The sequence below is a fragment of the Sturnus vulgaris genome, chromosome 15 (assembly GCF_052056855.1).
Source record: "Sturnus vulgaris isolate bStuVul1 chromosome 15, bStuVul1.hap1, whole genome shotgun sequence".
Taxonomy (NCBI): Eukaryota; Metazoa; Chordata; class Aves; order Passeriformes; family Sturnidae; genus Sturnus; species Sturnus vulgaris.
In genome coordinates, this window is record NC_142257.1 from 4,677,228 (window position 1) to 4,703,731 (window position 26,504).

General features: G+C 49.5%; 1 protein-coding gene across 2 annotated transcripts in view; it reads right to left on the reverse strand.

Annotated features, from left to right (window-relative positions):
- CYFIP2 (cytoplasmic FMR1 interacting protein 2) overlaps window positions 1-26,504 on the reverse strand; it is a 51,150-nt gene that overhangs the window by 22,181 nt on the left and 2,465 nt on the right. Inside the window, exons 2-23 of one of the 2 annotated variants that reach the window (XM_088173540.1) lie at window positions 22,510-22,650; window positions 20,417-20,506; window positions 20,259-20,336; window positions 18,578-18,679; window positions 17,701-17,882; window positions 17,304-17,400; window positions 16,530-16,658; window positions 15,094-15,198; window positions 12,049-12,137; window positions 9,163-9,280; window positions 7,565-7,684; window positions 7,194-7,319; window positions 6,215-6,381; window positions 5,780-5,927; window positions 5,293-5,446; window positions 4,619-4,775; window positions 3,780-3,876; window positions 3,153-3,229; window positions 2,196-2,304; window positions 1,389-1,508; window positions 555-754; window positions 15-102 (exon numbers count right to left, since the gene is read on the reverse strand). In XM_088173540.1, the coding sequence (XP_088029666.1) occupies window positions 15-102; window positions 555-754; window positions 1,389-1,508; window positions 2,196-2,304; window positions 3,153-3,229; window positions 3,780-3,876; window positions 4,619-4,775; window positions 5,293-5,446; window positions 5,780-5,927; window positions 6,215-6,381; window positions 7,194-7,319; window positions 7,565-7,684; window positions 9,163-9,280; window positions 12,049-12,137; window positions 15,094-15,198; window positions 16,530-16,658; window positions 17,304-17,400; window positions 17,701-17,882; window positions 18,578-18,679; window positions 20,259-20,336; window positions 20,417-20,506; window positions 22,510-22,626 (2,670 nt within the window). In that variant the 5' untranslated portion in view covers window positions 22,627-22,650. Of the gene's footprint in view, window positions 1-14; window positions 103-554; window positions 755-1,388; window positions 1,509-2,195; window positions 2,305-3,152; window positions 3,230-3,779; window positions 3,877-4,618; window positions 4,776-5,292; window positions 5,447-5,779; window positions 5,928-6,214; window positions 6,382-7,193; window positions 7,320-7,564; window positions 7,685-9,162; window positions 9,281-12,048; window positions 12,141-15,093; window positions 15,199-16,529; window positions 16,659-17,303; window positions 17,401-17,700; window positions 17,883-18,577; window positions 18,680-20,258; window positions 20,337-20,416; window positions 20,507-22,509; window positions 22,651-26,504 lie in introns of both variants that reach the window. The other variant, XM_014875935.2, reaches the window with a different exon arrangement.

The following is a 26,504-nucleotide window of genomic DNA, read 5'->3' on the forward strand; positions in this document are numbered from 1 at the left end:
GCTCATTTACTGACCTTGGACCCGTAGAGGTAATAGGGCTGGACGTTGGCTGGCTTGTCCCGCTGGGGCTCCTGTGTGAATGGGATTGCTGTCCTCACAAACCTGGGGAGGGAAGTGGTGAGAGCCTGGTTAACAGAGCACACACAGGGCTGGGATGACCTGCAGTTGCAGGCTAGTTAGAATTCATCTCCTCAGCTACATCAGCTGGAATGCAAAATCCTGCCACGATCTGTTGGTGGTGTACAACCTACCAAAAGAGAGATTTCTTCTCATTTTTGGCAGGCAAGAAAACAGTATCTGAGCAGCTACCAGAGCTCCCCTGCCGAGTAAACCAACCCTGAGCCACTTCAATCACTGCCTAACTGCTGCTTGAATTTGTAACTAACATTCTCAAGACCAAAGGAAGATGGTGGGTTTCAACTTCATTTTAAGAGTAACTGTCGCATCCCACAGGGAGCACAAACCTCACCGCAATGCGTGTCAGTTTTAGGTGGCAGGTTTGACATTCTGGAAGGCAAAGCAGGGTCTCAGGTGGCCTTGCTCTCCCTGCTCACCTGTTGGTGGACCCGTTGTAGCAGTAGTTGGGCAGGAAGTCGAAGTTGAGCTCCCAGAAGACGTGGAGGGTGATGCGCCCATAGGGCGCGGACACGTTGTGGTTGGCCTCGCGGAACATGGCATCGAAGCTGTCCAGAGTCATGTGCTTGCACAGCAGCCTGTGAGTCAGCCGGTTGATTTCCAAGAGCCACTCCAGCTCCTGCAGCACATAAAGCAGCAGAAAATGCAATGTATTACAACAGAAACAGCTGATTTAATTGCCAGGGGAATGGTTTTTTATCCACAAGCATGCAGAACTAAAGGTATCAATTTAACTCAGCGGCCAAGGCCACTTGCACTTCCACTCAAGGGGGTCCTGGTCTAGTATTTTGTGAACCTGCAGGAAGTGGAATTAATTTGTTCCCCACTGAGCACTGGCTGGCTTTCACCTCAGAATCCTCCAAAGGTGGAAACTGGTAATTTTACACTACTTGACTCTGATGGTCCTGTAACGTATCAAAGACAGCAAATCCTGTACACACACGAACAATGTCACAGCCACCTTCATCCAACTGGGAATTAAAACCAAGATTTCCTTCTCCCAGTTTATAGGACTCTCTCATATGAGCTCTGCAAAGCTGTCACCTTCTGATTTACACGGATACTTAATGGTCTGATAATAAGGCAATTAAAGCTGCACAAACAGAAACAGCAAAGACTCAGCAGCATAAAGGAAGATACATGACTGGTTGAAACCTACTGCAGAGGAACTGAAAACAGAGAACAGTTGACTGTGTATCCTCAGCAGTGTATTAGTCTCCCTGCTCATACTCAGAGTCAATACAAGTTCTTACCACGATGGATGTCAGGTCCTCGCTCTCGAAGCGGCTGATGGCCTGGTCTAATGATTTGTACATGGCTGCAGAGATGCGCTGGGTAATGAGCCTGTTCAGGTCGATTGATCTGCCCAGCAACTGGCAAAAGAAGAGATTTGCACGTTATATACTGATGGGGAAAAGGTATTTTATTTTTTAGTCAACACACAAATTAAAACCAAACCTCCAAGTCTGCTTAAATGTGAAAGTGGCGGTGCAAATGCCTTGGTTGAGTGCTGATTACTTAGGAAGGAAGGAGGGAAATGTGGAGTATAACTCATTTTTGTGTCACAAAGAGATTCAATCCTTCTCAGCCCAGAGCTGATGTGGGACACATAGTAAGTAAGCAAGAAAATTAGAGCCTGAAAAATATTCCAGGCTGGAGCTTTTCAGCTCTGTTCCCAGCCGATAAGCTGGTCCAGCTCAAGGCTAGGGAGAATTTCTCCCAGGGTGATAATTTGGTCAAAATAAAAAGGAATTAATAACAAGATAGAACACCTGTTGTGGTGTGTGCCCAGGCCCTGGCAATGGGGTGTCTTCTCTCTGAACCAATCACCTTTTCTCTACTCTTGGAGTTGCAGTCATGCTATAAAACCAAGTGTGTTTCTGAATAAACTTGGCTCTTTCTTCCTGTCATGAAAGACCATGTAGCTGTGCATCTTATTTCTGCCACACTTAAAGGGTTAAAACCCCTTTCCACAGCTACAAGCTGATCTCAACTGGGATGCCCTCCACCACCCAAAGGATGGCAGACCAGGGGTGATGAGTACTGGCCTTGCACTGTACCTGGACGTGCCTCTGCTTGAGCAGCGTTTCGTAGCGGTTGGATGGTGGGTATGGAATGATCACCCCGTAATTCTTGCACTCAGCCCGGAAACGTTTGTCCAGTAAAACACTGAAAAAGGGAAGCAGTGTCAGGAAAATCGAAATGGACACTATCAGCTTCTCTGTGCGTCTTTCCAGAGTTGTTTTTGCCCTTCTTTTAACCTTGGCTCTGAAGGCCAAGAAATCTTTGCACACTCAATCACAGAGCAGTGGTTGTTATCTGGGGACTGCCCTGCTTGTCTTTTGCAGCTAAAACATTCAAAAAGATAAAAAAATGTGCTGGAAGATATTAGTGCCAGGTACTGGGTGGTTCCCCTCCTTGAAGATCTGCTGTGGGAACATTTGGTTGGTGATGGTGATTGTCCTCCTTCTCTAAGGCCAAATGTGACCTGGAGACAGAAGGTGCAGTCACATGGAAGAGCTGGTTCACCTTTGGGCCCACAAGAAGAAGACTCTCACTAGATTTCATCCATGCCCTTTAAATTGGTAAGGAGGATATGCCACAAAGGTTCAATCTCCCCAAAGGGAGAACAAGTCCTGCTGCTTTACTGGGGTGAGGACAAGTGCATATTCCTGTTTTGTAGAGATGGGAGGATTCCAGTCCTCTGCCTGGTACAGAAACAGAAGTCAAGCAAGGACATGCCTGTAATAAGCTCAGTTTGCTTTTCTGCTGCTCTCACAAACTGTACTCTGACAGCTACTTCGGATGCCAATTATTATTTTTTCAGTTTTAGCTGTGTCTCCTTAATTAATTTTCCCCATCTACACCAATCTGATGAGGACAGCCAGCTCTGGGGGACAGGGATGATCTATGTTTTGTCTTCCTGCAGTGGCTGCTCCCTGAGGGAAAGCTTTTGGTGAACAGCAATTTGGAGGCAGCGATCTCATCAGTCACCATCAGCAGTCAGGTTCTCTTACCTGCCAGCCATTGCTTTGTAATAGGCAAAGATCTGATCTGCCAGCTTGTACACAAATTGATCAAAGCACAAATTCACCTGGGGGAGAAAAAACAAGACTTGGTGAGGGTGGCACCAGCACAGAACAGCTCCTTCCTACGCACACAAGATCAATACAACCCAACACAGATCTCCCATTTAACACAAACATGTATTAAAGGTTACACTATCCAAAAACCACACTGCAGCTCTCACAATGCTGAAGGTAAGCAGAAAATTGCAACTACATTTCTCTCTTCATAGCTTTTGCATGTTCTTACAGGTCCTGGTCCCCCACCCTCAATCATCCTTCCCTCTCAGGGAATTTCTCATTTTCCTCTGATGTCTCAAACTCTCTGCTCATCAGACTCTGCCATGTCTCCGGTGTTTGACAGCTTTTGGGTTCCACGGTTCCCTAAAGGTACAGCTGAGCTGAGGCCCTTAATCAGGAGAGTCTGTAAGGTCTCTGGAATTGCTGATCTTTTTGAAAACTTCACAGTCTGATGTGGTATTTCTTTCAGGAGAAAGGTGCCCAGATAACTGCTGGGTCAAGCAGGGCAGTGTGACCCCAGTGAGCTTTTTCCATACAATAAAGATGAAGAGAACTTACTTCAGCTTCAATTTCATCATACAAGAACTGTTTTTTGAACTTGGTCAAAGCATAGTATGCACTGTCATTGTAGAGGTCCAGGGGGTACAGCACATACCTGAGGGCAAGAACACAGACCACATCTAAAATTAACTCTGGAGCTTATCAGCACAAACTGCAGTCACTGCATGTCGTGCCCTGCCTGATGCAAAAAAAAAGGCTTTCCTCGACTTCATACCTATCACTGCCACTCCCTGTGGTCCCTCAAATAGTCCCTCTTTATCCCTGGGTTCTGCAGGAAGCAGCTACAACTGACCTGGAAGTGAGCTAATTATGAGTTGTTAAATCAACACTTCCATCTTCTCTGCCCTTAAAAAAGCTTTCACCCTGCCCTCACTCCAGAGAGTGCTCTGACAATGCCCATATAACAGAAAAACAGGTTTTCCTAACGAGGAAGGCATTATGAAGATGATTACACTTGCAGAATAGCAATTCCTCCCATCATTTATCCCACATATAAAAAAAAGTTGAGGTGGCTTAGCTGGGCCCACCCCCTTTGGTGACACATCTGTCTCAGTGCTGTGTGCAGGTGACAGTGCCACAGTGCCACCGTGTCCTGCCCACATCCCAACAGTTGCCAGCTGCTGTTTATGACACATAAAGAAGTGCCAGTGCCAGGAAGTCGCCCCTGTGTCTGCTAGGGAGGTGTTCACACAGCACATTCATGTGACAGCACACCAAGGAACATCTATTTACCTCCCACGTCAAAAACACTGCTCATCACCAGCCTCCCCTTCTTCCTGAACAAAATCCCAAACCCCAGCACGTGCACGGCCCCAGGGGAGCCCATAAGCTCTTACTCCATCATGGAGGGTTCTTTGGTTTCCAAAATATGGTCTGTGAGGATCCAGGGCATGGACATCTCGATGGGGAACTGGATGCGGCGGCCCATGGTCAGCTCCAGGAAGAACTCCCTGAACCAGAGCTGGGACAGGTCACAGCACTGCTGCAGAGCTTCTGCAATGCACACAGGGTCCCTGTTACCCCCAGGTCACTCCCTTGGGGAAGGCAGGGAGGGCGTGACACAGGAGGCAGCTGCTGCAGCCTTGCTTTTGGGTATGGAATGTTTTTCTAGGATGTCTCTGGTTTTAAACCCAGACCATGCCCATGCTGCCTGAGCACTTGGTAATGCAGGAAGAAGGAAGGGATCACCCCTTTTGCTCTAGAGGGCCAGGGAGAACACTCAAATGGCTCAGAGTTATTCTGGAAGAATAACTGTGCTCAGTGGCTCAGTTTGTCTGGGACAGAAGGAAAGTCCAGTCCTAGAAAATAAACTACCACCTGCAGCTATTTGCTCTTGCTAACAGCCCTGTTTACATAATGACTACTACACAGAAGCATGCCTGAACCAGGCAGAAGTAGGACACTTGGGAAAAAACAAGGAAAATCCTTCTGTAGAGGTCAACGAGGAGCAAAGCTGATCTGCTTTTGCCTTTCTGAGCATGCAAGGGCTGGGTTCAAGCCATAATCTCACCACTGATGTTGAGAAGGTGGGTGAAGAAGAAGGACTGCTTGTGGAACTCCTCAATGGCCAAGACTATTGGCCCATCCAAGCTGCTCCTCAGAGTCTTCTTCGAGCCACTCTTGTCTGCTATGAGGGACTCCAGCATGGTCCTCACCATGTAAAGCTTTGGAAAAAAAGGTGACATGCAGTTACTACTCTCCAGACACCATCACACACAGGCTTGATGTTCTGGGAACAAAAAACACTTCTGCAAGGTGGTGACCACCCTCTGCACACATAAGCCACTATCCTTCAGTGTTAGAGATAATTAAACCCCTAAAAGAAGAAGCTTTGGGAATTACACAACAAATTAGGCATCAAAGCAACATTTAACACACAACAGCATGAAGACTTTGTAGAACAGAGCATGGAAACAGCTGCTAATCCACAGGGTGGGAGACTCCTCCATGGCTCCAAAACCATGAACTCCCCACACAGGACACAGACATTCCCATACCTGTGTGCTTGATGGTCCTACAGCTCGTCGTGGGACTTTAATATCAAATCCACCTTTGGGATCCTTCTCACCCCTCAGGCAAGGATCATTTGGAGGCTCTCGACCTCCCTCCCAGTCACAGATTGTCTTCCGAATTGCCTGAAGGACACTGGAGTGGGGGGAGAGGGAAAGCAGGGCTTAAGTTCGGTTTTACTTCAAGATGAAAACACCCACGGCTGTGCACATATGAGAGGAAAGGTGGCATCATACACAGCTGGTATTGGTGGGATGATGGCCAAAAGTCACCTCTGGAGGAGCTGCTGGCCAAGGACTGTTGGCTGCTTGTGCACTGGAGCACACACAGGACCAGTGCTTGTATATTACAAATATACAATAGATAGGTTTATGTATAGATAAAATAGATGGGTTTTGCACTGCATTCAGGGACAGACTGACCTGATCAGAACATTCTTCTTCTTCCTGACAGCCTGTCGGAGGGGCTCCCTCAGGGTGACCTGGGCAAAGTCCTGCAGGGCAGCGTAGATGGTGTTGCGGATGGCCTGGTTGAAGACGCTCTCCATCCTCCCCATCAGCACCTGCAGGCCTTTGATCATGGCAATCACCTGAAGAAAAAGTTAAACCCAGATGGACTCGCTGTTTTTCCATGGTGTGAAGAGAGCTATAAATCCAGCACTCAGAGAATCTGGGATGAATTAATTCTACTCAAGTAACATAGGCCTGGTAATCAGGCAGCTAAATTTTGTGTGTTGGCTGATTTACAGATCACAAGAAGCTGAGGAAAGCATTTATATCATCAATTGCTTGTTCCTACTCCTGATCTCTTGGTAACTTTAATACCACACAATCCCAAGAAACACCCATGTGTGGGTACAGCTCTTCCTGCCCAACAGCACAGTGGAGGAGGCCAGAAGGCAACATCCAAACCACCCTGGACTGTGTAAGGCAGGAGGAAGGTGAGGGTCTCCCAGAGCCTGGCTCAGAGGACTGTTCCCACTGTTTACAGCCTGCCAGGCTGAGAGCTGATGTGTCCTGGGGGCTGGCTGAGCATCTCTTGTGTTTGCACAGCTCCTGAATGCTCTTGCTCCAGATCACACTGCTCTGCAAGCCCCCTGTTCTGGGTTTGTGTGGCAACATTTTGGAAGCAGGAGGCTACAGGGGTGACTTCTGGGAGAAGCTGCTGGAAGCTTGTCAATAGAGCCAATGTCAGCTCCACGACAGACCCAGTGCTGGCCAGGGGCAATTTAAAGGCCAGATTAAGGGATGTGAGAACCCTTAATCCCTTAATATGGATCACAAGGATAAGGAACTGGCAGAATATGGTGAGAACACCCTGCCATTCTCTTCCCCTGGCCTGAGGAACACGGACAGGAAACCAGCATGGACTGGCTGTGACTCCAGTGCAAGTGGCACCTACTTCCACAAAGGCAAACTTCTCCTCACTGGTGTAGTTGTACCGGGTGGCTCTCTCATACTCCTCGGCTGTTCCTGGGCAATCCTTGTTACAGAACTTATCTGTGGGATGAACCAGCTTCCAAGAGTACTAGAAGATGGAAAGAGACCGTGTTAACATTGCAATGAGGAAGAAGATAGGCTAGAAAGACTAAATTAGGCCATATGCCAATGGGAGGCTGCCAGTCATATCAGGCCTTTGACATCCACGGACTTGTGTTGAGATATGGTCAAAACTTTGCAAATTAAGAGTTTCCATCGGTGTTTGAATTACAGTTTCAGTTGCTCTAGACCCAGACTCATCCCAAACTTTCAGTGATGCAGGGATGCACTCACCACTTCCATGACGTGGGCACTCCACTTGGACAGCAGCTGCAGCCCCCTTAGGGCCAGGTCAAAGAGCTCCCTGTACTCCTCATCTGACTTCTGGCTGTCCAGGCCTGAGCCAGTGACCACCTGGAAGACATCACATCATGTCAGGGCTACAGTCAGCAACTTGCTGCAGGGGCTTCACTCAGTCAACAGATTTCTCTCCCACATCCCACCTGAAATGAATTCCTGATCCTATGACCAAGCTAGAATTGAGTAAAGCATCACTATCCCTCAGGAAACGGGACCTTGGCAAGGCTCTTTTTACACAAGCAGTCAAATTATTTCCTATAAAAAAACTGAGACTGACCTGTCACCTCAGAGCAAATAACTGGCTGTTTTTATTCCACTTTCCCATTCCTTTTTGATGGTCTAACACTACTGAAATCCTTGAGAGTCTTTTACCGATTAAAGTTCAAATAAGCTCTTACAAATGCCAAAAAAGAAGCAACTGAGAATGCTACAATTTGTTAAACTGACACTGATGAATGAGGATCACACATGTGCAAAAAACAGTCCCAATGGCATCAGAGAGGGCACTGGCATTGAGTAATGAGAAGAACAGAGATGCCTTGGTGATCTTTCCTCAAGCCCTGACTGACAGGCCTGTGTAATTGAAAAGCCCTATTTGCAAGTCATTGGTGCTCTGACATTTGATTATAAACATTTAGCTGCCAGGTTTTTTTTCTGCTGATTTTAACGAAGCTGTGGCCAAGGAGCAGAAGCTGTTGCTGTAGATCTACTGGTGCACATGACTTTGTACCTGCAGGAGCCTTCCATAACTTGCTATTTTATTTCTGCATCAAGAGCAGTTTGTTCCACTCGTGTCCTTCATCCCTCCTCTCTGTACATCTGTGACAGACCGTGGTCCTGCCATGCTGGATCCCAGAAACCTGGGGTTTTTGATCTTTCTGTGCTTTCTGGCACTGACTCCCTGGAGAACACTGCTTTTGACCTGAGGCCTTAGAGAAAGCTTCTAAATTTGAGTGATAAAGTTAAAATCATAGGTGTGTAGTTAAACAGAAGTATGGGATTTCATATGGTAGAGCGTTTTAAATTTGAGGTTTTTATAACACAGTAATAAGTATGGGACAAGATGGAAGATTTAAGGTAGTGTCCCTTTTGCTCTTCATCTTCCATCTTCCTTCTTCTTCATGGTTTCAGGTAGTAGTTTCTGGTTGGTCAGTCAGTGCTACACTGAGAGTCACGGGAATTTGGTTATTGGGTTAAAAGGATGAATAATATAGGCACTAATTCTCTATTGGACTGTTTAGCTCTAAGAGACCTTGTAGCAGCTGGATCTTACTTCATTTTGCTCGCTTCTAGCAGGTAGCTCGAAGTGCTGTTGAATGCCCTGTACTTTTTGATAAAATTTAATAAAAAACCAAGCCCGAACACGAAAACATCCATTTCCTTCGTGTATTTTTTAATCCTAGCTTTAAGTAAAAACAAAAAAACCCCAAACTAAAACAAACCACTGATTAAGTAGTGCAAAGCTCCCAGCACTGTTACACTGCCACAGTGTCCTGTGTCTGTCCTGGCTGCAGGAGTGCAGCTGCACCCACCTCGCTGTTGCTGTAGCGTGCCAGCTCCGAGATGAAGCGGATGTGGTCGTCCCTGATCTGCACCATCTGCTCACAGATGTTGTACTGGGGGCTGATGCTGCTCTGAGTGCACGTCCACCTGGGCAAAAGAGCAACGGTGTGAAGGACAGGACACAGCTCCAGCTCAGACGCCCCAGGGACAGCTGCTGTGCTCGCTGCAGCCTGCTCCAGGCACGCCACCCGCGTGGCCAGTGCCAGCCTGTGCCGTGGCTATGGCGTGTGGGGTCTTCCAGAGGTGGTCTCACACTTGCCTCACCTTTCGGCCTGAATGTGCCTGCTCCATCCACCCTGAAGGCTGCTCTCCATGTGGGCTCACCTACCCCAAGGGCAGAGATGGCAATTTCCCAGGCCATCACAGGACAAGCTTTCAGGAAGTTTGAACTTCAAAGACCTGCATTATCTGCATCCTTTCTGCTAAACCTGAGGATAATCATTCCCTTAAGAGGTCTTCACTACAACTTTGGGTTGTGCTGCCTTCTCCTGCAAAGAAAAGCTCTGCAAAGAACTAGCCCTCCCATTGTTTTTGGTTCTGGCTGATGCTACCAGCTCAGTGAACAACTCTGAGTATAAATGATGTGCTGAATATGATTACCTGAACTAGATTTTCATTTGCATTGAGCCATCCGTACCATGCAACAGTGTAATGTCATCCTAAAAAAAGGCAGCACTCCCCTTCCAAAGCCACAGTTGTATGAAGGAATGGGACAAACCAGGGTTATTTAATTTAATATCTCCTTTCTCCCTGTAATGTATTAGCCCCAGATACAGAACCAGAATGGCTCACCAAAATGTTTTGTGCAAGCACTTGTCTGTAAGTGAAATTCTCATGTCTTAGTCTGTCATCACAGTGTAGATGTTCAGATTATACGGTTTTTTCCTCCTAAATGATTGTCCATCTTACGACAGTCCTGTTCTCCAATTTAGACTGGCCACACAAAAGGAAAGTGAGAAACCTGCCCCTGATATGGACATGCACATGTACCTACACTTAACTGCACCTGTTGCCAGTATTTGTGGTGGTAGAAGGTCCTGGAAATGCTGGCCCACGTCATCCCCTGTGAAATCCATCCTCCCCCAGTCCCCCTGTTTGGCTCTTACCCGTTTCCACGTGCTCCCCACCAGGCTGGGGCAGGTCAGCAGGACTGGCCAGGGCTGCCCCAGCCCTCCCTGCCACACACAACCTACTCCACAGTGCAGAAACAAAGCGCCATGCAGCAAAAACACCCATTAATTCCACTTGCACGGAGACAAGGAGGGAGAGAAAGTGACAAAAACAGTATTAGTAAGAAATGGGGATTACATGGAGGACCTTGGCAGAGTTAGAGTTGGGAGTCCCATGCAATTTGCTGGGAAGGCAAGTGAGTGAGGAAGAAACATTGGTTAGTACAGTACAGTACAGCACACAGACCTGGTGAGACAGATTTCAAAGACACACATTAAAATTGTGCACAGGTAAAACAGCCCATGAGCTCCCTTGGTTTTGAGATGAGAAAATGAGTAATGCTGCTGACACATGTTTTGTTGAAATGTGCTTTCTGAATGATTTGGGATAAAAAGGTGCAAATCTTCAGACAATTTTTCTCTTTTAAAATGTTTTCAAAAATATTCTTTAAATTCACATTACACAGAATCTCATTTTTTCTCTTTTTTTTCCCCCCAATTTTAATTGAAAACTTTTTGCTCAGGAGTTTTGCCACGTTGTTTTCAAACCTCTCCTGAACAATTAACAGGCACTTTTCAACCAGTTTTTGGGAGGGCAGGGGAGGAGGGCTGCTCCTGGCAGGCAGAGAAGCCAGACCCTCTGGGGTGGAAGGGGACGAGCAAACAGAAGTGATGGCACTGCAGGTTAATTCCTGTCCTGCTGAAGAGACAGCCCAGCCTGGCTGCTGCTCACAGACACCAGAGACACCTGATTTCCACACAGAACAGTCCCACAGGTGGAAATCCCACAGGTCACTGCCTGGTGAAAGCCTGGCTGCCACCCACCACTACAGCCAGACACAGCTCAGACAGGCTTTGCTCGTATGTGGTTGCAAACCTTATTCCAAGGATATCCAAACCTAACCATGATTCTTCTGGTGATCACTGAACGTGATGCAAAGCTACAAACACCAGTGGGGCTCTCACGTGGCTGCTGTGACTGAAACAACATCTGTGGATTCTTCTGATGGCAGCAGCAAACTGCCCGTGAGCCCAGGCTGCTCCTGAGCCCTCCACTCCTGCTCTTCTCTCACAATATTCACAATCATAGAATCACTGAGGTTGGAAAAGGCCCCTAAGATCGTGAAGTCCAACCACCCTGTGACTAAACCAGAGCACTGAGTGCCACATCCAGCTGTTAGTGCCACATTCAGTCTTTTCCAGTTCATTAATTCCCAGGGCATCTGAGCCTCTGGTTCAATCCTCATTGCTGCTGTCCTCCTTCATGAACCCTGCCCGAGGTAGAGGAGGCACCCTGGCTACTGCAGAGATCCAGTGCTGTGTTCATGCTCTGGAGGATTTTGTCCTTGGGGTACAAAGTGCGGATTAAAATCTCCCCAGAGCAGGGACACGCTGCTCACACTCACACAGCTCGCAAGCACTCGGCGCTGCCCCAATCCATGCACCAGCCACCCTTCCTTCCTCCTGCCTCGCTGCCAGCCCCCTCCCAGCCCTGCCTGCTCCCAGGGGATGGCTACACGGAGCTGGCTGCACCCCCGGGACATCTCCCCATGCAGGGACAGGGAGGCACACACGGGCACACAGAGCTGGCACTCACACCTCACAGGGACACACACGCGTGGGGCCGTGGCTCCCACGGCCCTCAGGACACACACAAAGCCAAGAGACATTATGGCAGGCACTCACTTGGATTTGTTCTCCTCATAGTGAGCACTGGTCTTAATGTATCTGGCCAGTTCTATCTGCATATCGCCGAATAAAGGAACCACCTGCAGCTGCTGGAAAAGAAAACAAAAGATGGTTGAAACACGGCAGAGACAGAGAGAGAGAGAGAGAGAGAGAGAGAGAGAGATAGAGCCTGGCCCAGAACAACACAAGGGACTCCAAAAAGGCATGCTGAACCTCTGAAGCTTTGGAAAGTGTCAGGCTGTTTGAAGCGAAGTGCAAACCTGGACCCCCAGGGTCATTTCACACCTAGGAAATGACTGAGAATGATCACAAGGCTTTCTGTGGGAGGACATCACCCCTGTGATGCTCTGGAGCCCTGGGATCACTGCTGCCAGGCTGGTTATGGCCAGAACAGTTCAGTGCTGGCACCAGCCAGAGGAAAGGCTCTTTTTACAACAAAAAGAGAGAAGTGTGGTCCTAAGCAGGGCTTAATGCCTCCCAGCCCAATTCTTCAAGAGAACAGAGGGGTGAAAAGCCAGCCTGCTGCTGTTTTGCACACTCAGGAAGGCGTGAGCTTTCCCCAGGGACTCAGCACTGTGATTACTTGTGATGTGTCTTAAAACTTCTCCATAAAGAGAAAGACACAGACAATGTAACAAGGCTCTGCCTGCCCTTTACTTCTCAGAAGGTTTTGGATGGGAAATAAATTCCAGCTGCTCGGAAGACACCTCAAGCTCAGACAGGTCTCTCCTTCATTAAACTTCCACCTGCAAACAAAAACCAAGGGCTACTGACATCTCATCAATAAAATACGAAGCTTCAACTTCACCCAGCTACAAAAGCCTTGCATTTGGAATTCAGGGAAGATGGGGGCAAATTCCCTGTCCTAGTACCACACACTTCTCAGGCTGAGTTGTGCACAGGATGTGTAATGCTGTCCCACTGCCACTTCCATAAAAGGTTTAAATGAAGGGGTAGCTCATTTTCACTACTCAAATTCCTGGACAATCCACTAGAAATTTAATCAGAAGGCAATAAGCAGATGTAGTGAAGAAGTTGGTCTTTCCTTATTGAGATCTGATAGTCTGGAGTGGTACTTAAGAGATGAGGTGAGACCACAGTAGATGCTGGAGAAGTGCAAATGGAAATCAAGCTGGAAAGGAGAAAGTCACTCCATGCAATGGAAGGTATTTTACCTCATTCTTTGATGGCCCACAGCACTTTGCAATGAACAGCAAATCTCTCTAAATGCACCAAGATGACCAAACTCTACAGATTACACTGAAGGCTTCATTTAGAGATTTAGCTGAATTAGCAAAGCTGAGCCAGGGAAAACGCAGAAGACTTAAAGAATGACATGATAAATCACCTTTGCAGAGAGTCTCCCCAGTGATGGGAGGGTTTTAAAACATCTCATCACTGCCCTGTCTATAAGGTTATGGTGCTGTGGCCCCCTGCTCTTGGGGCTGTCACCAGGAAATGATGCCAATTGGGGTAAATAGGTCCCCACTCGCTCAGGGGAGGCTGCAGCAGCCAGCACATCAACCTTCAGCAAAGCTGGGCTCACCTATTTCCTTCCCTGCACAAACCCAGCACATCAACCTTCAGCAAAGCTGGGCTCACCCATTTCCTTCCCTGCACAAACCCAGCACATCAACCTTCAGCAAAGCTGGGCTCACCTATTTCCTTCTCTGCACACACCCAGCACATCACCCATAAACTGAACCTCGGGGCAATAAGCAGGGAGACATCCTCTGTCCAACACCACAACCAATCTCTTCATGCAGGCTCCTCACCCCACCTCTGGGTGAAGTACCAGGGACAACCCACGGTGCTGGAAGAGAGAGGGGAAGGAGCCCTCTGTGCCCTCCCACAAATCATCACCTTCTCATTTTCCCTGATCTGAAGCAAGTGTTGGTAACAGAAACTAATCTTTCCATCTCAGGGGAAAGGTTAATAAAGGACTCAGGAAGGTCTCAAAGCAAACTAATTGCTCCATCTGGGAAATTCTTCTGCTCTCCTCTTGCTCTTTGCCACCAACTCATTTGTCTTTTGCTAGATCCCACCATGCCTCCTACAGCTGAGCTGCTCCAAACCCAAATGGCCTCCCAGACCCAGCCTGTGCCCAGAGGCAGTGGAAAGGAGGCACCACCTTCCCTGAGGTGCTGTGTGGGCTCTCAGCCCTCCTCTCCACCAACAGGGTTATCCCAAACCCTTCCTGTGCTGAGTGGCCCCAGAACAACGCAGCCTGGCCTCCAGCTGTGCTCAGACTATGGCCAGATGTGCTCCAGCAGAGAGAGGCTGTGCAGCTGGTTCTTACCCTGCCACCCAGGTTTCATGGGCCTTTCCCCAAAATCCACATCTCAGACAAGACAAAAACGGTTCATCAAACCACAGTGACCCTCTGAAGATCTCGCTGAGCACCACCAAGTCCCAGCTGACACAAACTCCCCCAAAGGCTTTTTCTGTGCTGCAGGAAGCACAGTTTATACATGAAATAAAACTGCCAGATCACACATTGGCTCGCTGGCTGTGCTCTCTGTCCCTCAGCTCAGCAGCTTGCAGAGAGAGAGAAAAGCAGAACCATGATCCACACACACCTCCGCAAACCAGCCAGGTTTGCTGTGGCCTGAAACCAGACTGCAAACCTGCCTCAGGAATGTGCAAAGAGAGAAGAGCCATGTCACACAGGCACATCCTTCCCTCATCCATGAAACAGCCTCTCCATCCTTTGCCCCTTGGCAGGAAGCAGCCAGAGCTGCAGCTCCCACTGGCTCCAGAGCCCTGGGAGCAGAGCCAGTCCCAGAACTGCTCTACATCCACAGCCCTGCAGGCACTGAGGGTCAGCACTGCTCACCTCACCCCTGCTGCAGCTCTGTGCCCAGGCCTGCTCACAGCAATTCCATTCCTCAGCCTTTGGCCTAGATAGTCCCTCAACCCTTGGTTTTTTGGATCTGAAATGATTCCTGTGGTTTGTTTTTTGCTAGCAGCACGTGCAGTGGTACAGGCTGTTAATCCACTGGTGTGCAATAAACACCAGCCTCACACAGACAGGTCACTGACCTTGAAGAATTTGTCTATTTTGCTAAGGTTGATTCTCTTCTTGGCATCCAGCTTGTAAATGTTGCTGACATTCCCATCCATGAGATACAGGCCAAACCCCATCACCTGGAGAAGATGGAAAGCCAAGGTTTTGTCAGCATGAAGTCAGCAGCACAAGTCAAAGACAGTTCTCCAGCACTCAGCATGAGGAAAGAACATTTCAGGTTCCTGTTGCCACCTGACCCTCATGAGGAAATGTTTAAAATGTGCCTGTATCTGCCAGGATGCACATGGTAGGCAGAGGACACAGGATGGATTGATTCTGTTTTCTGTGCAAAAACAAAAGATGCTTCTCTTGGCTACTTATACCTCTTCTCTCCACATAACAACAACCCCAAAATTTTCTCCACCCAAAGGCAAAAGTTTACTCCTGGAGAAGAATTTAAAATACTCTCCTGGATTGATTTTTCCCCTCCATTAATTCAGTACAAATCATTACAGAGAGTCAAACTCCCCACATTACCCTTCGGAGAACCTGAGCTGACTCACACCATTGTAATGAAGTTTTTATGGCAATAGTGACTGCAATCATTGCCAATAACTGACTGACAGCAAGGACAAACACACCAAACAAAGAGATACTTTGGCATGTTTATCTTGAGGACTCTTTACAGCCAGAAAAACAAACCTGGGAGAATCTGCAGGGAATTATTGCTGGGAATGGGCATCAGGAAGAAAATTCTGGGTTACAGGTGAAGTTCCAATGTCCTCTGCAGTTACACAGGTCGAGCCCATGTTCCTGCACTTCCATGCACAACAGAAAAACCCCATCCAGCCCTGGAGGATGTGAGGCACCCACCAGTGCTCTCAGCCACCATGTGCTCAGTACCAGGCAGGCAGAGCTGCTGGCAGCATTGGGAAGGATTGTGGGGAAAACAGAGAGATGGAGATGGGGAAGAGGAGAGGAAAGGGAGAGAGGAAGGAAGATTTTTATATGGGAATAAGGGAGAAGGCCATAAAGGACAGCAGAGGATTGATGGGAGAAGGTCCAAGCTAGGGCAGGAACAGAGGCAGCTCCGGGCACTGCCCAGCACAGCTGCCACTTCAGAGCTCTGGGTGGGACATCCCCAGCTCAGGGCCATGTCCAGCCTGTTCAGCTACAAAAAGAGGTGATTGGGAGGACTGAGAGTAGCACTGAGTGAGCAGAGGATACAAAGCACCAGGGATCAGAAAGGGAACAGGAAAAGGAGGAAGCAATGCAGTTTTGTTGCTGCCTGCAGAGCACTCACAGCAACTTGCAGAGAACACTGTCTCTGCAGAGAAGGGATGAATTCAACCCAAAGGAGCAAAAAATCAAGAAATTGAAGAGAGATTTGTCCTAGGAGTGAATTTCATGTTACTGAAATAACAGTGAAACTATGCAAGCACCCAGCCCCACAAGCATGGCCCAACATCACCTTTAAGAGCATGTGCTTCTCACTGGGGGTGAGATACATCTTGTTTTCATAGTAATCCACACAGATGTTGACAATATCAGCCAGCAGCTCCTCATAGCCAGGGATAACCTCTAGCTGTTGGTGCAGACACTGAAACACAACAGAAGCCACATCATTCACAGGCAGAGGAACAGCAGAAACCACGCAGGAAACACTTCAAGGATTAAGAGCAGAAGAAGAAGAGGTTCCTTCAAACCTCCTTTGTGTGCTTTTCTTAAGTTTACCAGAAGAAGACTGAGCTCATGGCTCCACCTGGAAAGAACAACCTTCCTCTGTAGGACAACTCTTCTTCAGACTGATCACAACACCCAAACATGAGACAATGAGATGTACAGGAGGGTGACTCTGAGCAAACTGATTCCTGTCTCTGCAATATTTTAACCAGCTAGCAGAACTAATGGAGCCTGTGAAGTGTGGAGGGCCACAGGGGCTGAGCTGCAGTCTCCAGGCAGCTGCAGGGGATGAAGTTCTGGCAGAACCTTCACCTCCTGGAGCTCTTCTTACATCTTTTAGACCTTCATCTTTGTCTTGGCATAGAAGCCTTCAAAGCCACCCAGGACGACACATGAGGAGACATTTCCAGAATTATACAGCCTGACCAAAAGACCACCAGAGTCAGTGGCAAAGACCCAAAAGCTGCTGCCACAGCCTGCTCTGAAGTGCTGTCAGCCTCAGCAAGATCACTGCTTCTCTCTGCTCATGAAAGGTTCAGAGGCTCAGGGAAAAGAGACCTGCCTGAGTGATGCGGTTGTGGTTTGCCAGGAACATGGAGAGGTTCTGGGACTCCTGGATGGACTGGGGGTCTGCCATCTTCCTCAGGAACTGGGCAGCTCTGGAAGGGACAAATCCAACATCACCAAGGGTCACTCAGCCAGCGGGAGACAGTCACCAGCCACCCTCCCTGCCTGACCTGCAGCAGTGTTGCAGCCTCAGACCCCGCCCTGCATCACAGGGAACTGAAACACAACAGGGCTCAGAGATCTGCCTAAATTCACAAAGAGAGCCTGGGACAGCACAGATACCCCATCTCCAGCCCTGATGTCCTCCTGCCTCATTGCTGGTCACACCAGGGGCTCCCTTGCAGACCAGGCACAGTCCTGCCCCCCATTCCTGCTGCTTTGTCCCCTCTCACCTTTTGTAAGCAGAATGATCATTTTTGACGCTGCACTTCATGTTCTTCAGCTCGTCCAGGACAGCAAACATGTTGATGAACTTGCCCAGAGTGAGGAGATAGGCCTCAGACACGAAGTCCTTCCTCCTCTCAGCGTGGCACAGGCGCTTCACCTCGCTGCAGAACCGCTCGATGGCCTTGCGCTGCAGGGCAGGGCACAGGGTCACGCACCCCATGGCAACCCCCTCCACCCACCAGCCCCTTCAAAAAAAGCATTTTTTAGCTGGGGATGGAGGCTCCAAGGCTCCTCTCTGCTGTTCCCATGCAATGAAGCATTGCTGCAAATCACTGTTGACAAACAGGCTCAGTGCTTGAGGGAAGAAAGGGGCTCGAACACTCTAGCTGCACCTGCCCCGAGTGGGGGGTGTTCTGCAAAACCAGGCTGCATTTTTTAGGTTGGACATAAAGACCTCACAGGATATAAACCCTAAAAATGATTGTGAAACTCAGCTGCAGGCAGTTATAATGCAGGTGGTGATGGGGAGCCCACAGCAGCCCTGTGACTGCCATGTGGCAGTGGAGAATCAGCTCTTCACATCAGCCAACATCCCCAAAACCCAGCAACCTGTGATACTCTTAGCTCCAAATAGTGGGGGCTCTGGGTTTCCATAAACTTGAAGGGCTGAGGTGTGCTCCTTCCCAACCTGTATAGAAGATTTTGGGGCTGAGCAAGGGACACATAGATTTTCCCTCACACAGGTCTCAGGTTTCTGCTCAGGTGGCTGCAAGGAAGAGACATGCTGGGGGCTGTCCTGGCAGGCAAGGATAGCACAGCCCTGCTTAGGACGTTAACACCAAAGTAAATAGATTATTTTTGCCTCTCTCCATGACCACTTACCTGAAAATACATGAACTTCATAAGCTTGGTGACTTCTGGCTCCAGGACTTCCACTGTTTTCTCATAAATCTCCACTCGGTTTGGCTGTTCATTACATTTCACCTGCATTGCAAAGAAAATCATCTGTGTCAGCATCAGCTTCTAAGCCAGCTGTGGGTCACTGTGGCGTCTCCTCCTTGTTTCACAGGGAGTCCTGTCCCCACCCAAGGGCAACAGAGGGACCTGAGAAGGAACTGGTTCACAATACAACAGGTGAAAGCAAAAGGGGATATTTCAGATCTGAAATTCTCTCCATGCACTCTAAAAAGTACACAGTCCTGACTCTGGGGGATAAAAGTGTCCTAATGAATTTGTCTGGCATAGGACACAAGCAATATGGAGTCCGGATTGCTGTATAATGTGGGAATGTTGTAGCATGAAGTTATTTGATATTTGTGTTGCAAGACACACAAGGCACCAGGTTGCAGCTCTGCTAGAGCCTTGCTGGGATTATTCTGGTTCTGTGGAGGATCCATTAAAATCACTGGGCTTGCTTGTGGCTGACAGCAATGAACTGAGTCACTGTCGCTGGGCTCCTGGGAAACTAAATTTAAGGACTTACTCAGTTGTCATCCATCTCATTTCCAAAACAGTTACTTGGAGTCATTATCAAACTTACAGGGAAAACACCAGCTGCCCAGGGCATCCTGCTCTGCAGCTGTTGCTCGCAGAAGGCTGTGCTGGGCTGACAGCTCTGGGTTCAGTAACCCAGCAGCTGATTCTCAGGGCATGGGGGGACACGTCAGCCAGCCTGACATGGGGGACACTGCCAAAGGAGCCTTGCCCTCTCTGCAGTGGGCAATCCAATGTCCCTGCTGCAGGCAGGCAGTGCCACAGAATTACAGAATATTCTGAGCTGGAAGGGACTCACATGGATCATCAAAGTCCAGCTCCTGGCCTTGCTCAACACAGCCCTGAGAATCCCACCATGCATCAATGGCCACAAGGATGCAGTCAGGGCAGGGAGGAGTGGTGCACACTCAGGTGCAGGCTCTGTTCCTCACCTGTGAAGCCACAGTCTCTGATGGAGCAGGGAGCTGCACCTGACCAAGCAGGGTGTCTTGGTTTAATTTCGATTTCCCGGCCAGTGCACCAAATTATGTCTTCGTTTTGATTTGCCAATTTAAATAAACTTATTTAAACCTATCACACAGGGAGATTAGGGGGCCGAGCACAGCACCCCCCTGGCCACATCCAAGTGACCCATGGCAAAGCTCAGGGGCCACTGCAAGATCAAACCTGATCCATCTGTAACTGAACCCTCTGCTGTGGCATTCTCTGCTCCTCCATCACACACAGCACTGAGGGGAGCACAGGGGCAAAGGACAGGGATCCCACAAGCTGCTCAGAGAGGCACAAATGTCACAGGGAGGACACTAAACAGATGATCTGCAGTGCTGTCTTGCCATCAGCTTAGCCAGAGGTTCCTGCAGGTGTAGCCAGGGGAGGCAACAGCAGCACAGCAGCACATACACAGCACCCAAGAACAGCAGAGATCTCCTCATGGCTGGCTCCCAGCATCATCTGCTTTACTTTGCTTTGCTTCTCCTGCTCTTCTGTCTCCACTCCAAACTAACCCACACTCAAGACAAAACCAAAGAGGTGCTCTGGGAGCCCCCCTGCCTGGGAAGGGCTTGAATACCTGAGGGATGGCTCGTGAGCAGCTCCTCCACGTGTAGAGCATCACGGCGTACTCGTGGCCTTCTTCCAGCATCTCATTCTGAAAGACACAGGGGTGCTGGAGGGACAGGGCAGGCACTGGAGGCTCAGCAGCCTGGGGACAAGGGCTGGGGGACTCACCATGCTGGAGTGCACCGTGGCCTGCTCGATGTACCTGGCAATGCCTGTCACAAAGGCGTTCCTGTCTTCAAAGTTTGTGTCAAAATTAGCCTGTGGGTAAAACGGGGAGATGGGGATTAAAACAAGCTGGTTGTTTGCTCACCTGGTATAGTCTAGCGTGGGATGTGTGGGCAAAAAGCAGAATTAGTAGGGCTGCTGGGGCACGGGAGGAGCTTGGGAACTATTTGAGGTGCTGCACCTCTAGGTCTGAAGTAGTTTCATACATACACACACCCTGAGATGCTCTGGAATCACACATGGTCATCCTGCAGGGAATATGTGTGGAAATATGGCAGTCAAGACTGACAAATCCTTGTAAAATCAAGCCCAACTTTACTGCAGCCACACCAGAAAGAAAAGCTACAGCAATTACTCTAAGGATTTTAGCTGAGTAACTCAAAGACAGATGCAGCTTTATTAACTTCTGTTTGTGCCCTGGCTGCTAGGGAAAGACCACATCCTGTCAGCAGGAAGTGTAAGGGATAAACACAGAGAAAGGGCAGGGGATGAACTGTCTGGAAAACATAAATATGAAAGTCAGCCCTCATCCAGGTGCTATTATCAGTGCTACTGCTGCTCTTGCAAGCACCAACAGTTGTTGGGACAGACATTTGTTCTGGAAGCTGTGATACAGTTTTGGGTTGGGACAGGGGAGCAAGAAATGGCAGAGGCAGGTGGGGGATGGAAAAGCAGCTCCCCTGGCTCTCTGGAGTGCCCTCCACGTGCTCTGTGCTGGGTAATTTCCTCTGCCAAGGCTGGCTGATGGTATCTGCTGCAGGGCAGACAGAGGTCCCAAGCACCCAGAGCTGCTCCTTGTGATGACAGCAGCACTGCAGCGACCACACTCCCCTCAATAACTGATTTCCTGAGTAGGAAAGCTGGGAGCACAGACCTGTGGCCACAGGGCCACTCTCCTTAGTGCCTCCAGGACATCACATGTGACCAACGTGACAACAAAAGCTGAGACTGCATGTGCATTTCTGGCTAGCAGGGGAGAGGGCTGTACACAAACTGAGCGTGATAAGGAAAAAGGCTTGGCCAACATCTCCACATCCAGCTTAGAGGAGACTTCTAGGCCCAGCTGTGTGCACACACTCCTGGCCCTGAAAGGAGGCTGTGCCATAAGGCTGGACCCTGAGCCTCTCATGAGATACAAGCCAGTAAAGGCTAAAATTTATTGAAAGAAGAGATAAGCAAATAATTACATCAAGATTTTTCAGGCAGAGCTGAAATTTGAACAGCCCAGAATGACCTTTGGGTCTGATAACCCACAGAGATACCAAGGCTCTGGAATGAGCCCGGGGTCTGACCTGCTGAAAGAGATCCTGTAATTCCAGAGCCCTGCGTACAAGGCACAACAATCACAGTGCTGGTGTGTTTATACACTGCCACGGCTGAGCCAGCAACTCAGGAGTGGCAGGATGGAGAGAGGAACCCCCTATTATATTTAACCCTGGGTGTGTGCTATAGGGCAGGGTGTGGTGGCCAAGCAGCAGAGGCATCCCACTGTGGAAGCAAAAGCAGGAGCTGTGCCCTGGGCCCCTGCCAAGCTTTGCTTGGTCAGTGCAGCTGCAGCTAAATCTGAGTTGTTCAGGGCAGAGAAGTGGCTCTAGCAGCTGCCCTCCCTCACTTGCCAGCAGCTCCAGCTGTGCTAGAGGCACAGGCCAGCCAAAGCCAGGCAGGACTTTGAGCCTGCCCTGCTCAGTTCGATGCACGCACGACCATGAAAAGGAAGCACAGAAATACGAGCACAAATAAACATTGCTGAGAACTTTCTGCTGTTATCACAAATCTTATCTCCTGCTTCCAACCCATTCATGTACTCTGGTCCTCATTTTTGCTCGGCCTTAAAAGTCCCTTTCACCAATCTCTGGTGCCTTCCTTTCAAAGTCCTTGGGAACAGATTTGTGGCTAGATCTGTTCTGGACGCTTCCTCCCCTACACTGAACCCCGGATGTTTTCAGCTGGTTCTCACAGCACCGTGTGGCCCCGTGCTTTGCATGAGCCACTGGAACAACCCTCCCTACACCCTGTGCCTCGGGGAGCTGCAGCACCTGGTACATGATGGAGGAGGGAGGAGGCTCGATGCATGGCTGCTGGTCTGGCAGGGGCAGCTCCTCCAGCAGGTCCACGTTGGACAAGGCATCCTCGAGAGTGACGTGGGTCGTCATGGCTGCAGGTGTTCAGTCCCCCTGCTAAATCCAAAGCAAAAGAGAGGGTGATAGACAGGCAAGGCAACCAGCCAGCAGGCAGGAGACTGAGTGGGAAAGGACAAAACCAGAGACACGACTGGCTGGCATTGCAAGGGACAAAATCCCAATTTATCTGTTTTCCCTTTCTCGGGCGTTAAACCTACATCTCTATGTCATCTCTCTCCTTCCGTGATTCAACAGCAGAGCAGGAATGCAGAATAAGAAATACAACTTCTACAACAAATACAACAAAGAGGCACTTCTCTCTTAACTCAATGCAAAACTGTCTCAAACAGAACAGCTGGGTGCTGCAGTGCAGCTTTAGCAGCCCCGGGTGAAAGCGTGTGCCCCGAAATGCAAAGCGGTGCTATCAAGAATATCTCCTGAAGCAGCTTGATTAGAGAAGTATGACGGATGCTGACACTCACATGCTCTCCTTCTCACACACATGAACAGCCCTGGAAGCTGTAAACAACCAACTGCATTAATTCCCAGAGGTGAACTGGAAAGGCTTGAATGCTGTGCAGGCAGAGCTGTGGCACTGCAAGCAGCAAAAAAAGAAGTTGCTGTTAAATTTCCCTACTTTTACCACTGACGTGGCATCCCCTGCCCAGTCCCAGCCTGCCCAACAGCACCAGTTGCATAAATGAAAATAAATACACAAAATAAAACCAAAGGGAAACATTTCTGAAAGCTCCCTGGTGCTTACCCCAGGCAGGCATCCAGTGGAAACCACAGAACAAACCTGTGTGTCCCTGTGTCCCCTGCCACTCACCTTGGCTCTGAGTGCTCAGGCACGGGGGACAGGGCTGTCACCCAGGCTGAGCCCTTGAGTAATCACAGCCACAGGGCTTCCCCAGTTAATGCCTAATCCTCTGCAATAGCTGCAGCCACCTAGAGCCTGTGTCTCCCAGAAAAACACCCTGCTGCACTTAGACATTTGCAGAGAGAGAATTCTTTAAATATTGACACCTCATTCAATTAGCAAATCACACCCCCTCCAGTGTTTCTTGCCTCACTCAGAGCCTGTCTAGTTTGAAATGTGAGCCTTTGAGTTTTGTTACTCTGATCTGCAGGACAGTAGAGCTCCCTAAATCAAAGTTCCCATCGAGATACTCACACATTTCAATAAAACACCCTGCAAGCCAGCTAAGCTCTTTGCCTGCCTCATTACAGAGCATGTTTTCAAATCCTTTAATCATCTCTTTGGCTTTTCTCTAAGCTTTTGCAACTTTTTTTGCCAGACACGATAGCAAGCAGGACACAAGGCTCCAGCAGTGTCTGCACAAGCACCAAATACAACAGCAGCATTTCCCACTGCTTCCAAGAAAATAAATTTGCTTTTTATTTCCAGACAACGGCTTTGGGACATCCGTGGATAGACACACACACACACCCAGCAAGGGCCACAGCTAAGGGCGAGGCACAATGTGCACTCCTGGGGTGGCTTCACCCCCAGAGAAATAAGAGGGAAGGAGTCTGTAGCCGTGCCTCATCATCCTGGGCTGCAGGAATACGTATGAGCCTGGCAAAACTCACTCCTGCTCCACAAATGCCTCCCCAAGGCACCAGGCAGCTGAGAAACAGGTTTGGTTGTACCTGCAGCTGATACAGCATTAAACGAGTGCCTGGAAAAAAAGCAAAATATCAAGCAGCTTTTCCCCTCCACACTCAAATTTCTGTTTCCTTCTTCACCCCTGTCTGGTGAAATGGTTTCCTGTTACAAATGGTAGCAACTGTCAAAGGCAGACATTACATTTGTGCAGCTTCCTCCCTCCCTGCCTGCCTGCCTGCCTGCCTGCCTGCAGGCTCCCTGGGCTGCTCTGCAAGGGGGAGGCTCAGCTTGCCCAGCCCCAAAATGGACCCAGAAGTGCTCACCATGCTCCACCACCATCCTCCAGCACCTCAGGACCCGCCACTGGGATCCCAGAACAACTCCTGGCTACTCACTCATATTTCATTACATACTTCAGGCTTGAGAAGGTAAAATTCCATGTCATAGCTTTGAGGGCTGTGACTGTTTATTTGGGCTCATTCCCCAGTGAGCCCAAGTCTAATTCCAATTAAGTCCAATTCTAAGGCCATTTGTGCAAGGTGCTGTCTGTTCACTGCAATCAAAGGCATTCCCAAAACAACTCTATGACACCCAAAGAGCTCAGCAACTCAAGGGACAAAATCATTGCTGCTGTTTGGGCCACCCCAGGAGAAAGAGTACCAAATCCAGCATCAGTGTCCTGCTGTGCCAGGCAGTCCACACACCTGGGAGGATAAGCCAGTCCCTACCCTAAAAATTTTACACTCAAACAGGCAGAGAGGAAGGCTGCAGAAATACATGAACAGAAAAGAATACATCAAGCCATTGCAAGTGAGAGGTGCAATCAGCCCCCAGCCCACCCCAGGCTTTGCCAGGGCTGAGCAGTGCAAGGATCCACACGCAGCTGGAAAAACTACAGACTTTGAGGGTTTAACACATGAGTTTTTTTTATCAGGACTTCCAGTTTCCACTCCACCCTTCCTTAAGACCAACTGGGAACCCAGCAGCAGCTACAGGGAACAGCATGGTCAGCCAGGACTTCCCCTGGGCCTTGTGTCTGAGTGACTGAGGGGTCACTGGTCCAGGGCCAGCAGACCTGGATCATCCCCCAGACCATCCAGAGAGGATGGCAGGGGAAGCTCTACTCCCCCAGACCCGTGCTGCCCTCCCTCACCTTCCTGCACAAAAGGTTCTAACACTTCATGCTGGGGCTGTGCTGTAAATCCAGCTCCATCCCCTCTGTCCAGAGACAAGGGGGGCAGCTCTGAGATAATCTGGCAGTGGCCAAGCAGCTCCAGCTCAGGGAATTCAGGGATCCCCGGGGACACTCATCAAAAAGCCTTAATTGCCATCCACCACCTGGGCTTTGGGGTGGGGTGGCTGTGCTGGGAGAGGAGACTCAGCCCATGGTGGTGCTCTGGTGACAGTGCTTGGGCACTGGTGGCCACGGGGCTGGCCCAGGTGGCCATGGGCTGGGCTCCACCCAAGCAGGGAGCAGCACAGCAGCGTGCCCAGAACGGGGCTGTTCTCTGTGCTAGCACAGGCACAGTGGGGTGAGGTTTTCCCTTGCACACCCACAGCACATCCTGCCCCTCTGGACTCACAGGCTGCCAGGAGCCACCTCCATAACCTGCCCCTGGTTCCCTGGATGAACCAGGCTTCTCTGGAAGTCAAAGTTCCTCTGATCCTACATGTTTTGGCAAAACTGAAGGTGAGTCTGGCAGAAACCAACCCCACCCCAGTGAAACCTGGGGCAGGGGTGCTGCACTGGGCTGTTTATCCCTTGTGCTCATGAGCATCAGTGCTAATGGGTGCAGTGCTGCCCACACTTCCTGCTCATTTGCTGCAGAAACTTCCCATCCCCTTCCCACACCCCAGCTGCAAACCCTCTGGCCATCCCCACACCTTCTAAAGCCAAATGATCACACAGAGGACCCGAGGCTTCAGATGGTGCAGGGGAACCTGCCAGCCATGCACACGGCATGGCCCCACCACCCCGAGAGGGAAAGGCAGAGTTCCTGACACAGGGAACAGCAGCCTGGGGACCAGATGTCACAGGCAGCACAGGATGGCTCTGAGGAGTGAGGATGGACATCCCGGACATCTGAACTTGCAGGACATTTTCCCCACCAAAATTCTTGCCCAGTAGTACTGGTGCAGTGCCATCCTCCTTGCAGGGAGAAGCACAAAGGTGACTTTAATGTTTGAGCAGCTTGGGGAAATAAAAACTTTTAGAAGTAGGGCCATAATGAATATGTTGCATGCACGTGTGCTCAGCTCCCAAGCTGCACAGCTCAGAGCTCTGGGGAAGTGGCATGGGCTG